Source organism: Vigna radiata, unplaced genomic scaffold (assembly GCF_000741045.1).
Source record: "Vigna radiata var. radiata cultivar VC1973A unplaced genomic scaffold, Vradiata_ver6 scaffold_7, whole genome shotgun sequence".
Taxonomy (NCBI): domain Eukaryota; kingdom Viridiplantae; phylum Streptophyta; class Magnoliopsida; order Fabales; family Fabaceae; genus Vigna; species Vigna radiata.
In genome coordinates this window covers 4,152,928-4,163,454 of record NW_014543262.1, presented here as the reverse complement: position 1 = coordinate 4,163,454, position 10,527 = coordinate 4,152,928, and the positions used below count along the sequence as shown (strand labels likewise).

General features: G+C 31.5%; 2 protein-coding genes across 4 annotated transcripts; both read left to right on the top strand.

Moving 5' to 3' along the window:
- Positions 1-414: 414 nt before the first annotated feature.
- LOC106753848 (cystinosin homolog) lies at positions 415-3,183 on the top strand. 3 transcript variants are annotated; one of them, XM_014635716.2, is made up of 8 exons: positions 415-568; positions 674-806; positions 1,326-1,415; positions 1,501-1,625; positions 1,827-1,869; positions 2,133-2,250; positions 2,450-2,499; positions 2,604-3,183. In XM_014635716.2, the coding sequence occupies exons 1-8, from the start codon at positions 450-452 to the stop codon at positions 2,733-2,735; spliced, it is 810 nt and encodes a 269-aa protein (XP_014491202.1). In that variant the 5' UTR covers positions 415-449; the 3' UTR covers positions 2,736-3,183. The 3 variants fall into 3 exon arrangements, with proteins under 3 accessions (XP_014491202.1, XP_022633411.1, XP_014491203.1); XM_022777690.1 differs by lacking the exon at positions 1,326-1,415; XM_014635717.2 differs by lacking the exon at positions 2,450-2,499.
- A 1,623-nt stretch (positions 3,184-4,806) lies between these two features.
- Positions 4,807-8,639, top strand: LOC106753778 (cystinosin homolog). Its single transcript, XM_014635629.2, has 8 exons — positions 4,807-5,064; positions 5,146-5,278; positions 5,929-6,018; positions 6,118-6,242; positions 6,956-6,998; positions 7,669-7,786; positions 7,876-7,925; positions 8,285-8,639. Exons 1-8 carry the CDS (start codon positions 4,946-4,948, stop codon positions 8,438-8,440), a joined length of 834 nt encoding a protein of 277 aa, XP_014491115.1. The 5' UTR covers positions 4,807-4,945; the 3' UTR covers positions 8,441-8,639.
- The last annotated feature ends 1,888 nt before the right edge of the window (positions 8,640-10,527 follow it).

Below are 10,527 nucleotides of genomic sequence, written 5' to 3'. Positions count from 1 at the left end.
GTATACAGTGGAGTACGCTATCACAACTGTTTGGAATGTAAAATGAGAAAAGATATACAATTGTATATTTATCTGTAAGTATTGTTTTTTTAATTAGGATAATTAATTGTAATAAATGTATATATTAAGATAATTAATTGTAATAAATGTATACATGACAGTTTAATTTATTTAGTGAACTTAATTAGTTTAAGTTTAAAAAAAGTAATCATTTGTATTTATATGAAAATTCTTCTGCCTCAATTTTCTCTGAGTTTGACATGGAAAATACCACATTTATAACACTTTCAATTCAAGAGTAAACACAAAACTGCACTTAATATAAGTTAAAACCAGTTATATATATATATATATATATATATATATATATATATATATATATATATATAAAGTATATTTCTATACTCGAGATTTGTGGTTTGTTCTTTGAACAAGAGGAGGAAAGAATCATGGCTGCTTGGAATTCAGTTCCGCTGCATGTCTCCTATGAAGTTATGGGTTGGTTTGCTTTTGCTTCCTGGTCCATCAGTTTCTACCCGCAAGTCATCTTGAACTTTCGCAGAAAAAGGTACCATTTACGACTAGTTTTTGTGAAATTTTTTTCTTTTCAGTTTCTTATCGTATGACTTTTTGCTTCTATTTTATTGTGTTTTGTATTGCTTTTGTTGTATAGTGTGGTGGGCTTGAACTTTGATTTCGTGTTGCTGAATTTCACGAAACACTCTTCCTATCTCATATACAATGCATCTCTGTACATCAGCTCTACTGTTCAGAAACAGTACAGAAACAAATATGGTCAGAAAGAGGTTTGTTCATATCCACTTTTTTTATTGAAGTTAAATTCATTAATCTCAGTTTGTGTTGAAGTGAAAGGGGAAAGTTATGTTTGTCACTTTACAGAGTTTCCTATCGAGATATTTTAATAATTTGATATTCTTGCGTTCCAACTTCAAATTCTTGCACTGCATTGTTAGGTTATCGACCCTTAGATTGTCCACGGTGGTTCTTTTTGGTTAGCACAGTTTTGTCCTTGGTTAAGTGTTTGAATCCATGAAAATGCCTATTATAGAAAAAAATTGTGCAGACTCATGATTATATAGTGTGGAGTACTTTAAATATGATGAAAAACATATTTAAGGTTGGAACAATTTGTAAATTATTATATAACTAATATCTTTGTTCTTGGGATATCGTGTGTATTCATTCTGTCATGCTTCAGGCATATTCAACTTATGGAAAGCTAGAAGTTTTTTCTTTCTTTGTTTAATGTCTGCATAAATTCAGTATTAGCTGAAGGTGATTCGGCATTTTTTGATATATTTCAGATGATACCTGTGGCAGCAAATGATGTTGCTTTTTCAGTCCATGCTGTTTTGCTGACAGCAATTTCCTTGTTCCAGATTGCTGTATATGATGTTAGTAATATGCTCCCTCTAATTGAGCTTATTGTTCTTGTTATGAATTTCTGATTATCCTAAAAGAGGTTAAGTTTTCATGTAGCGGGGAAGTCAGAAGGTCTCTAAAATCGCATATGGAATTCTCCTTGTTACATGGACCTCTGCAGCAGTCTGTTTCTTTGTAGCATTGCACAATCATAACTGGCTCTGGCTAATCTCAATCTTCTCGTATGTTTTCTGTTTAAGTTTGTTACATGAAAATTGTCATTAATTTGACTTCCTATTGTGGATTATTAAGAAATTTACATTGGAGAATCATAATAAGACCAAGTTTCTTCCCATGCCATTGTTACATATAACATGCATCATGAATGATGAATGTGTTAACAAATTTCTTTCTGACTTTTCTTGAAACTGATTCACTTGCAGTGACATTCAAGTTTGTATGACGGTTATAAAATACATTCCCCAGGTCAGGACCTATTCGAGTTTTTATGATTTCCTTTTTTCTCGTGTTTATATTATCTCAGTTTGATTGCTGAGATAATTTAGCTCTAGGAACTAGGAATCAGTAAGATTATGCTAGTCTTGTCTTCAATGAAGCATATTTTGGAATGCAAACATACACAATCTGAAGAACTGCTGCATATTTCTTTGGTCATAAAGTGAACTTATTGTTTGTTAAAACATGTTAACTATTTTATCTCAAGTAGTAAGTTGTGATATTGAATATAGGCAGTGATGAACTTTATGAGAAAAAGTACAGAAGGCTGGAGCATTGTTAACATTCTACTCGACTTTTCTGGCTCCGTAGCTAACTATGCTCAAATGTCTATGCAATCAATCGATCAACGTAAGTCATCTTCTTTATCAAAGGATTTTGTTCCATTTATAGTTAAAAAAATGCTAGTAACATACTCTACAACACTCTTTAAACAAGTCTCAATCATGATTTTGCAATGTTTAGTAAGTTCTAAAAATCAATGTTAGAAGAGAGTATGTTGCTATTATCTTCTTTACGGTTTAAATTGATATCCAACTTTGATTTCCAGATTCTTGGGTGAACTTCTATGGAAATATAGGGAAACTGCTGCTATCTCTGGTGTTTATTTTTTTTTTCTGCAAGAGATTTTGCTTGTTAGATTGTTATTCTGATCCAATAGAACTTTTAACTAATATTGCTATTCATAAAATGAACCATTGCAGGTGTCTGTATTCTTTGACATCATTTTCATGTGCCAACATTATCTGTTATATCCTGTGAAGACACGAAAATTAGAGGCATCTCCTGAACATGATAATGCCAAGTCTTCAGATAGACCATTCGAGAATGCCTAAGATGGAACTTGTGTCATGATCTCTCTTGTAATGAACTCAATCCTAATTGATCCCTTTGCATTGAAAATTCAATAACCGTAAATGCTATTAGTGTATAATGATAAAAGCATCAAACAAAAAGTTGTTAGTGTCCTTATCATTTTCTTCTTTAATTTCCAACCAAATTATTTACCCTATAAAGTATTGGATTTTGTGGGGATGTGAGCTGATCTTGTTTTGTAAAATTTAGCATGGTTTGTAACATAAGATTATGAGACCATGACCAGCTCGACACTTATTGACCCACCCCAGGTATTCATGAGAGTAACTAGGAACACGTTACAGTAAGAGTTGGGATAGGAATGGCAAAGTGGACCACAGCTCATGGACCAACCCGCTAGCCTGCCCAAAGCAAATGGGTTGGATTGAACTGCCAAATTAACGGGTAAAAGGAGTCCAACTCCTGCTAGCCCCTTTTTTTTAATTTAAAAATAAAAATCAAAAGTAATTTAAAATATTTACTTTTTTATATTGTGTTTTTTTTAAGTTGTAAATATTCAATAGTATTGTAATTTAAATCATTAACACCTAAAAACTAAATTCCAATAATTAGTCTACAATAATTTAACATGTAATTGACTAAATAAGAAAAAATGCACTCTTCGCACGATGCTATATGTTTTACTTGATTAATTGATTTACATAATCAATTAAATTAAAGACTATTGTTGGGTCTGCAGTGCAACAAACAACCCTAACATACCAACAAGTATACTAGGTAGTTAATAGTATAACAAGTGTTGTATCCATAGGATTTCACAAAGAAATACTTTGTTTTAACTAGTTTGATTGTTCAATGTAAAGTAACAAAGATTTTAACGTGAACAAAACAAGTTTGATTCGTAAAATAATTGTGATATCTCTTAAAAAACAATTTAGATTGCTAAATGAGTGAATTTCATATGATAAAAATGTGTTAGAGTTCAACCTCGCCACTTTTTTCCCTCTCTTATACTGATTCTATCAATACATATGATGTTGCTAGTGATCAAGTCTTCGGAGTTCTCTTAGGTGTAACTCTAGGTCCATTCCTGACACTTAGAGCTTAAAATCATTACCTTTTAGTATGATTCTTTAGTAACTGCTTAAACAGATCACCTACATTAAGATCAAGACTTTATCTCCTTATGCAACCTTAGATCTATTCTTAACATCTAGAAGCACACAAGATAATTGACTTGACCATAACTTAAAACTAGTTCTTACTAAATCTTAAGCCAGTGAAGTAAGAGGAGTCATCATTTCATCCAACGTTAAGCATAAATCAATTAACAAACTTTGAATCAACAAAAAACATACATAAATAGAGATAATACCAAATACAAGAGAGTTTAAAGCAGATACACTCTAATATTTAAGAGATTTAGTTCTTCATAATGGGTAGAAAGAAGTTATAACATGGAGGAAACTCTATTCCTTAATTCTCTAAAAATGTTTTATTTAATATAGAGGAAATGTACAAAAATATTCTCTAAAATCTCTCTTTAAATCTCTTAAAATCTTTTAAAAAAGATTTCTCAAAGATCTGATTTATAAAATAGAAAATAAACATTGTTTAAATAGACTCAAATAACATGGCTGCATCGATGACTTCCATAACTTCAATCGTAAGGTTATGAGTTGAATCCTCATAAAATTGCTTCCTTATGAAATATTCTTCATGGCTTGAACATTATGTTAGAGTTTTCAGAAACCTTTTATGATGTTTTCTTCGTGTGGAAGAACATATTTGGTATCACAATTTGGAGGTGCACAAAAACAAAAAATTAAAGATAAAGCCATATTTCAGTTTTTGTTATTGAATGGATGAAATAGATTGTTTAGTGTCTTTAGGTCAATAAAGTCCAACAAAAAAATTATCTTGTTCAAAAATTAAGGTCAAATGATTCTACTTGAAGTTCAATAAATGCCCAATTCCTTAGTCATTGGATTATTAACCTTTTAATTAGAGTATTGGTGAAAATAAGATATATAAATAAAAAAAAAAACTAAATATTCATAAAACGGTGGTGAACGAAATAAGAACGGAACCTTTTTCTGTTGAAATGATGTAATTGGTGAATTTTTCAGATATTTAAAATAGATTCAATCGTTTACGTCAGCGTTATAGTCTTTGATATTTAAGGAACGCACCTACGCAGTTGGTGATCGCTGTTGCGCGAGCGAAGAAAATGGCTTCGTGGAATTCGTTTGAACTCGAAGTTGTGTACGAGGCTCTGGGTTGGTTCGCTTTCGTTTCCTGGTCCATCAGTTTCTACCCTCAAGTCATCTTGAATTTTCGCAGGAGGAGGTACAATCTTCTTTTTCTCTCATCATCCATGTGCTTGATTAAACTTAAATATTTTATAATTAATTTTTTTTTTTAATTTAGTGTGGTTGGGCTCAACTTCGATTTCGTGCTACTGAATCTGACCAAGCACAGTACCTATCTCATATACAACGCTTCTCTCTACTTCAGCTCTGCTATTCAGAAGCAATACTTCGATAAATACGGTTATGGACAGGTTCCTTCTCAAACACTCTTCAATTGTTTATCAATTAAATGAACACGACAACGTTTCATTCATGTCATATCATGTCATGCTCTGAAAGGCAATTTTGCCCACATCCGAGAGAGTGGTTCTTTGCATAAATTTCTTAGACTTCCAGGAAAATATGAAGAAAAAATAAAATCTACTTTTCTGCATGGTAAAATAAACTTATTTATAGGTTAAAAAATTCAGTTTTTTGGAAAAGCTGATGTAAAATACTCTATGATAAATAACTCTACGTAAACTTTTACTGTAGGAAAAAAAACCTATTTTATTTTTCTCTTCTAAAAGTGGTTACATTGAAGTTTATGTAAACAGATCCTATATGAATTATGTTTGAATCACAAATTGTCGTATAAGTTTCGTTTATTGAATGTATTATATCTTTAGAGTTGAATGAATGATGATTCCTGATCGATTGGCTTGTGTAGAAGTGGTTCATATCGTGAGAACAAAAATAGGATCTGCTCTTGAAGGAACTGTTAAGGACTCTTTAGTTGTTGTTTTTTGGAGAAAATTTTGACGATTGAAAACTTGTGAATTGTTTGAGAGTTGAAGTAATATTTGTTGTGTGTATAAACATTTATAGATCGATGATGTCGTTTTAATTCCGCCTACTTCAGATGATACCTGTGGCTGCAAATGATGTTGCTTTCTCCATCCATGCTGTTCTACTGACGGCAATCACGTTGTTCCAGATTGCAATCTATGAAGTAAGAATGATATTGTTGAAAAATGAGAATATTCTTCGTTTTTGTTCTATGGACCGAGTTCTCGATTTTTTACTGAACTTAATAATTGTTTGTTTGTAGCGTGGGAGTCAGAAAGTGTCCAAAGTTTCTATTGGAATTGTCTCTGTTGCTTGGCTTATTGCAGCAGTTTGTTTCTTTATTGCTTTGTCAAATCATTCCTGGCTTTGGCTTATCTCCATATTCAAGTATGTTGTCCATGCTTTTGGTTTTGTTTCGTTCTTTATGGCCTTCAATTTAATCTCATAGAATATATTCGTGGATATACTTTTGGTTTTATAGGGGATGTTAATTGTTTTACTACTGAAGAAGATTTGATATTGTTTAGTTTCTGACACCAAATTATGGAGCTCCCATGTGGTAAATTTTTCGGTGCTTTCTTGAGACCACTAATTCATCTCGAGCTGGCGTGCTATTCACAGAATTGGAGAAAGCTTATTTCTTTTTCATCAATTACTAAGTAGATAATGTGGTTAATAAAGGCAAACATTTTATGTTTACTCTTTATTTGGGTTGGCAGTTGCATATGAAATTGAAGACTTGGCTGAAAGTATTTATGTTCTAATTTGAGAGCACGGATGAATTATTGAACTAATGTGTGCCAGCTTAAGAATATTAGCTATCATTTGAGAACCTTTATGATTTATTATTTTGTGACCAATCTTATAAAGAAGACATTTGAATTTTTCATGTGTTGGGGTTCTTACCACCATGGACTCAGCTTACGGTATGATGTTAGGACAAAGCTTAGAATCTTCTTCTGTATATCGAACTACCTCAGATCCACCTTTGCTGTAGTGCTACAGTCCATGTTCTGTGTTGATACAAAATATTAGGTTGCTCTAGTCTTTGGATGTAATTAAATTTTTTCTAATTTTTGTTTACATTGATTTTGTTGCAGCACAATTCAAGTAACTATGACTGTTATAAAGTACATTCCTCAGGTTGGGATTCTTTTTCAAATTTATTTGTCTTCTTTTTTATCTTTTGACTGTTATTGACATCATTTTTTTAAACTAAAATTTCATGGCAGAAACTAATTTAAGTATCAGCTCCCAANTACTAATGAACCTATTCATGTTCTTTTCTGATGTCNTTCTAGTCATTTCTACTTAAAATTAATACTTTCCTGCTAGTGATAGAAAAACCAAGTTATTAAACATAAGGAGTCAGATGGCAGAGGAAATTTGGAACTCAATTCTTTCTCTCTATTCNTGGTATCCTCTAATAGTTTAAATTATTCCTGTAGTGATAGTTGAAGCACCATTTTCTATTGTTCACATCGTTCACAATTTGGGCTTTAGACATATACTTCATGTAAAATAATTGACTGGTTTGGAAAAGTGAGCTATCGTACTGTCCTAGACCCCTTCCATTTAAGTGGAAAATGTAACTGATCTAGCTCCAGATCTGTAATAATAAACTCTGAAAACTTGAATGGATTGTTTCTTCGATGAAATGGGCCTTATTTATCTCTTTTGTGTGAGTGCATTATAACAATGAATTAAAGGAAATTATATATCATCATTCATTTTCTAATCTCTCAACAGAGTCAGGCCTGACTTGCTTTACATCCTCTCGCAGTCCATGTAATTATGTTTCTTATGAATGTAGGCAGTTATGAACTTCCTGAGAAAAAGTACTGATGGCTTCAGCATTGGTAACATTCTACTTGATCTTTCTGGAGGAGTAGCAAACTATGGACAGATGGTTGTGCAATCAATAGATCAAAGTATGTCATTACTCACCTCTGCTAATGATATTTCTTGTCATTTGATTATATATTTTCATATGAACTTATTTTAAATCCCATCTTTCTAGATTCATGGGTCAACTTCTACGGGAATATAGGAAAAGTGTTACTATCTCTGGTATGGGAAGCTCTCTTGAGGATTCTTTTACTTCTTTCTTGCGTTATAATTGTTTTTTTTTTTCTTTTTTTTTTTTTTATATATTTTGCATGCAGTTGTGATTCAAATACTGATTCTCTTTTTGTTTTGTAATCTTTATTCTAATTTTGAAGTTATTTTCCGTTGAAGATTGATTTCTTTTTTATTCAAAAGTGATGGCTCACTACTTAGTAGATGCATGTATTGAGAAACCAATTTTTCATTTTGCATAGATCTAGACGGAGCTTGTGCCTAGTAAATTATGCTTGTTTATTAGGCCAGTCATACACTGTTGAGAGAGGCTTTTTTTGTGACTTTTTTTTGTGCAATACTAACTGCAGGTGTCTGTATTCTTCGACATTATCTTCATTATTCAACATTATATTCTTTATGCTGGAAACAAATCCTCCAAATCGGATACCACTACGGAGCATGAAGATCAAATCAGAGAGCACCTTGTCAGACCTTCTGATCAATCACCACCAGAGAATGCGTAAGATACGATTTGCTTCATTATGTATATTAAACTTCCTACTTGTTGATATTTGTGTCGAAATCAAATTAGGATGTTTTTATTGTCCCATACATTAGGTACACTATATTACTGGGAACTTCAATAAGCAGTGTAAAAGCTTTAAGAATTATTGTCGTGTATTCTTTTATACTACTTTGTATCATAAAGTTACATATGATCAAGTGACTAGCATGATATTACCAAGCTACTGAATTTTCTAGTGGTGTTTGTGGCTAACGATCGAATGAAAAACAGATGCAGTACCCAAATAACTTCACATCAAAATTAAGTTTGCAAAAACCAATTTCATTTAAATTTGATGGTAATATAATAGTTTTGTTTATACTTTTTATACATAATACTATGCTCACGTTGAATCAAACGATACCTCTACTATAAGGAAGATGCCCCCATTTAAATAGAATGCTTTGTGCAGGAGAAAGCATAAATAACATTCTACCAGAAATTTCTCTGAACGAAAAATGCAAGGCATGCATATCCAATTTTTGCTGGATGCGTAGATTCATTTGGTGAGATCCTTTCCATTATTTACCTTAATTTCCCTCTTCCTTTTTCGTGAAAATGATGATATTTAACTGAACAAAATTTTCACTCTGTCATATTAAAACAATAACAAATAGAACTTTTATTCCATTATACTTCATTACAGTTCATTTCAATTCATCCCTTGTTTTTTCCAACAATCAAACCTGCTACTTCTTGCACCTCCTCTCATTCGTGGCACACCTACTCTTCTCATTGGCTCATTCCTGCTGCACATACCTTGACACTATCCTTCAAGCATGGGAACAATATACATTGGAGAAATCATCTCTGCACTGAATCATATAACATTGTTATGATTCTCTTTAACGAAGGCGTGAAGATGGATGAGTGGTGAACGACTGAAGGAGAAGGGAAATTTGGACAATCTGCAAAATATGTCTGGATACGAAAAATGCCTTCCAAAAATAATATTAAAAAAAATTTCGAATTGATTGTTTCAAAAATTATTTTCTGGGTTCGGAAATATTTTCAAGAATACTTATTTCGGAAATCGTTTATATGTTCGAAAATACCTTATAAAATAGCTATTCCAGAACATAAAAAACTTTCCGGAAACGGGGTGGTTTAAAAGATATTTTTGAATTTGGGAATACTTTTCAGAACACTTGTTTATTTTTTTTATACCTTTCAGGTTGAATATCAAATATCCAATTCAGAAAATATGAAAATAGAGGTGGAGTGAGGATTTTTATCATAATTTAATGTGTGGTACTTTGGGAATTCTTGATTTTGTGGTGGTGCAGGAAGAAGAAACTGGGGTGTAGTAAGAGACACTATATTTACATGTTAAGATTGAAAAACAGTTCGGCCTCATTCACTTTTACTCCTCTTTATATTTCCTAAATTCTACTTCTAGCACTTCCACAATTTCTTTGTACACACCCAAAATTTTTCAAAATAACGTTTTTACCTTCTGAAAAAGGAATTTTCAGAATGAATATTGCTTAAATTTTCTGGATAATGCTTTTTGGAATTTTTGTACTCAGATTCCTATAACAAAATGTCCATAATCAGGTTTCGATTGTGATAGGTTTTGATTGTTTTTCAATGGTAGAGTCTAAATGAATTCTATAATGTATTTAAAAAATTTAACATATTTCATATTGTGTATTTTAAATACATTCTAAAATGAACAATCTAGAATATATTTAAAAATCATTTTGAATTGTATATTTTAAGATGTACTTTTGGATCTGAAAGTACATTCCAAAATTTCATAATCTAGAGTATATTTAAATAATTTTACACATTCTGAAATTTGAGATACGTTTCAGAATGCATTTTGAAATGTGTTTAGAAAAACACGTTTAAAAAAACATTAATATTCAATCATAGATTGTAACGACTAACTAATATGTGTTCTCGTTGTAACAATCAACACAATTTGTTTATTTATTAAATTCATGTTGTAGCATGTTCCAAATAATTTCATGATAATTATCATTTTCATTACATAAAGATTTTATTAAACATGTCATGGCATGTTAGACTATACATGATTTT

What these genes read in the sequence shown, in the direction of transcription:
- LOC106753848 (XM_014635716.2), top strand. Translation starts at nt 450, where the DNA reads ATGGCTGCTTGGAATTCAGTTCCGCTGCATGTCTCCTATGAAGTTATG. An exon ending in TTGAACTTTCGCAGAAAAAG is followed by an intron (nt 569 to 673) that starts GTACCATTTACG and finishes TTTGTTGTATAG; the next exon opens with TGTGGTGGGCTTGAACTTTG. An exon ending in TATGCAATCAATCGATCAAC is followed by an intron (nt 2,251 to 2,449) that starts GTAAGTCATCTT and finishes TTTGATTTCCAG; the next exon opens with ATTCTTGGGTGAACTTCTAT.
- LOC106753778 (XM_014635629.2), top strand. Translation starts at nt 4,946, where the DNA reads ATGGCTTCGTGGAATTCGTTTGAACTCGAAGTTGTGTACGAGGCTCTG. An exon ending in TTGAATTTTCGCAGGAGGAG is followed by an intron (nt 5,065 to 5,145) that starts GTACAATCTTCT and finishes TTTTTAATTTAG; the next exon opens with TGTGGTTGGGCTCAACTTCG. An exon ending in ATAAATACGGTTATGGACAG is followed by an intron (nt 5,279 to 5,928) that starts GTTCCTTCTCAA and finishes CGCCTACTTCAG; the next exon opens with ATGATACCTGTGGCTGCAAA.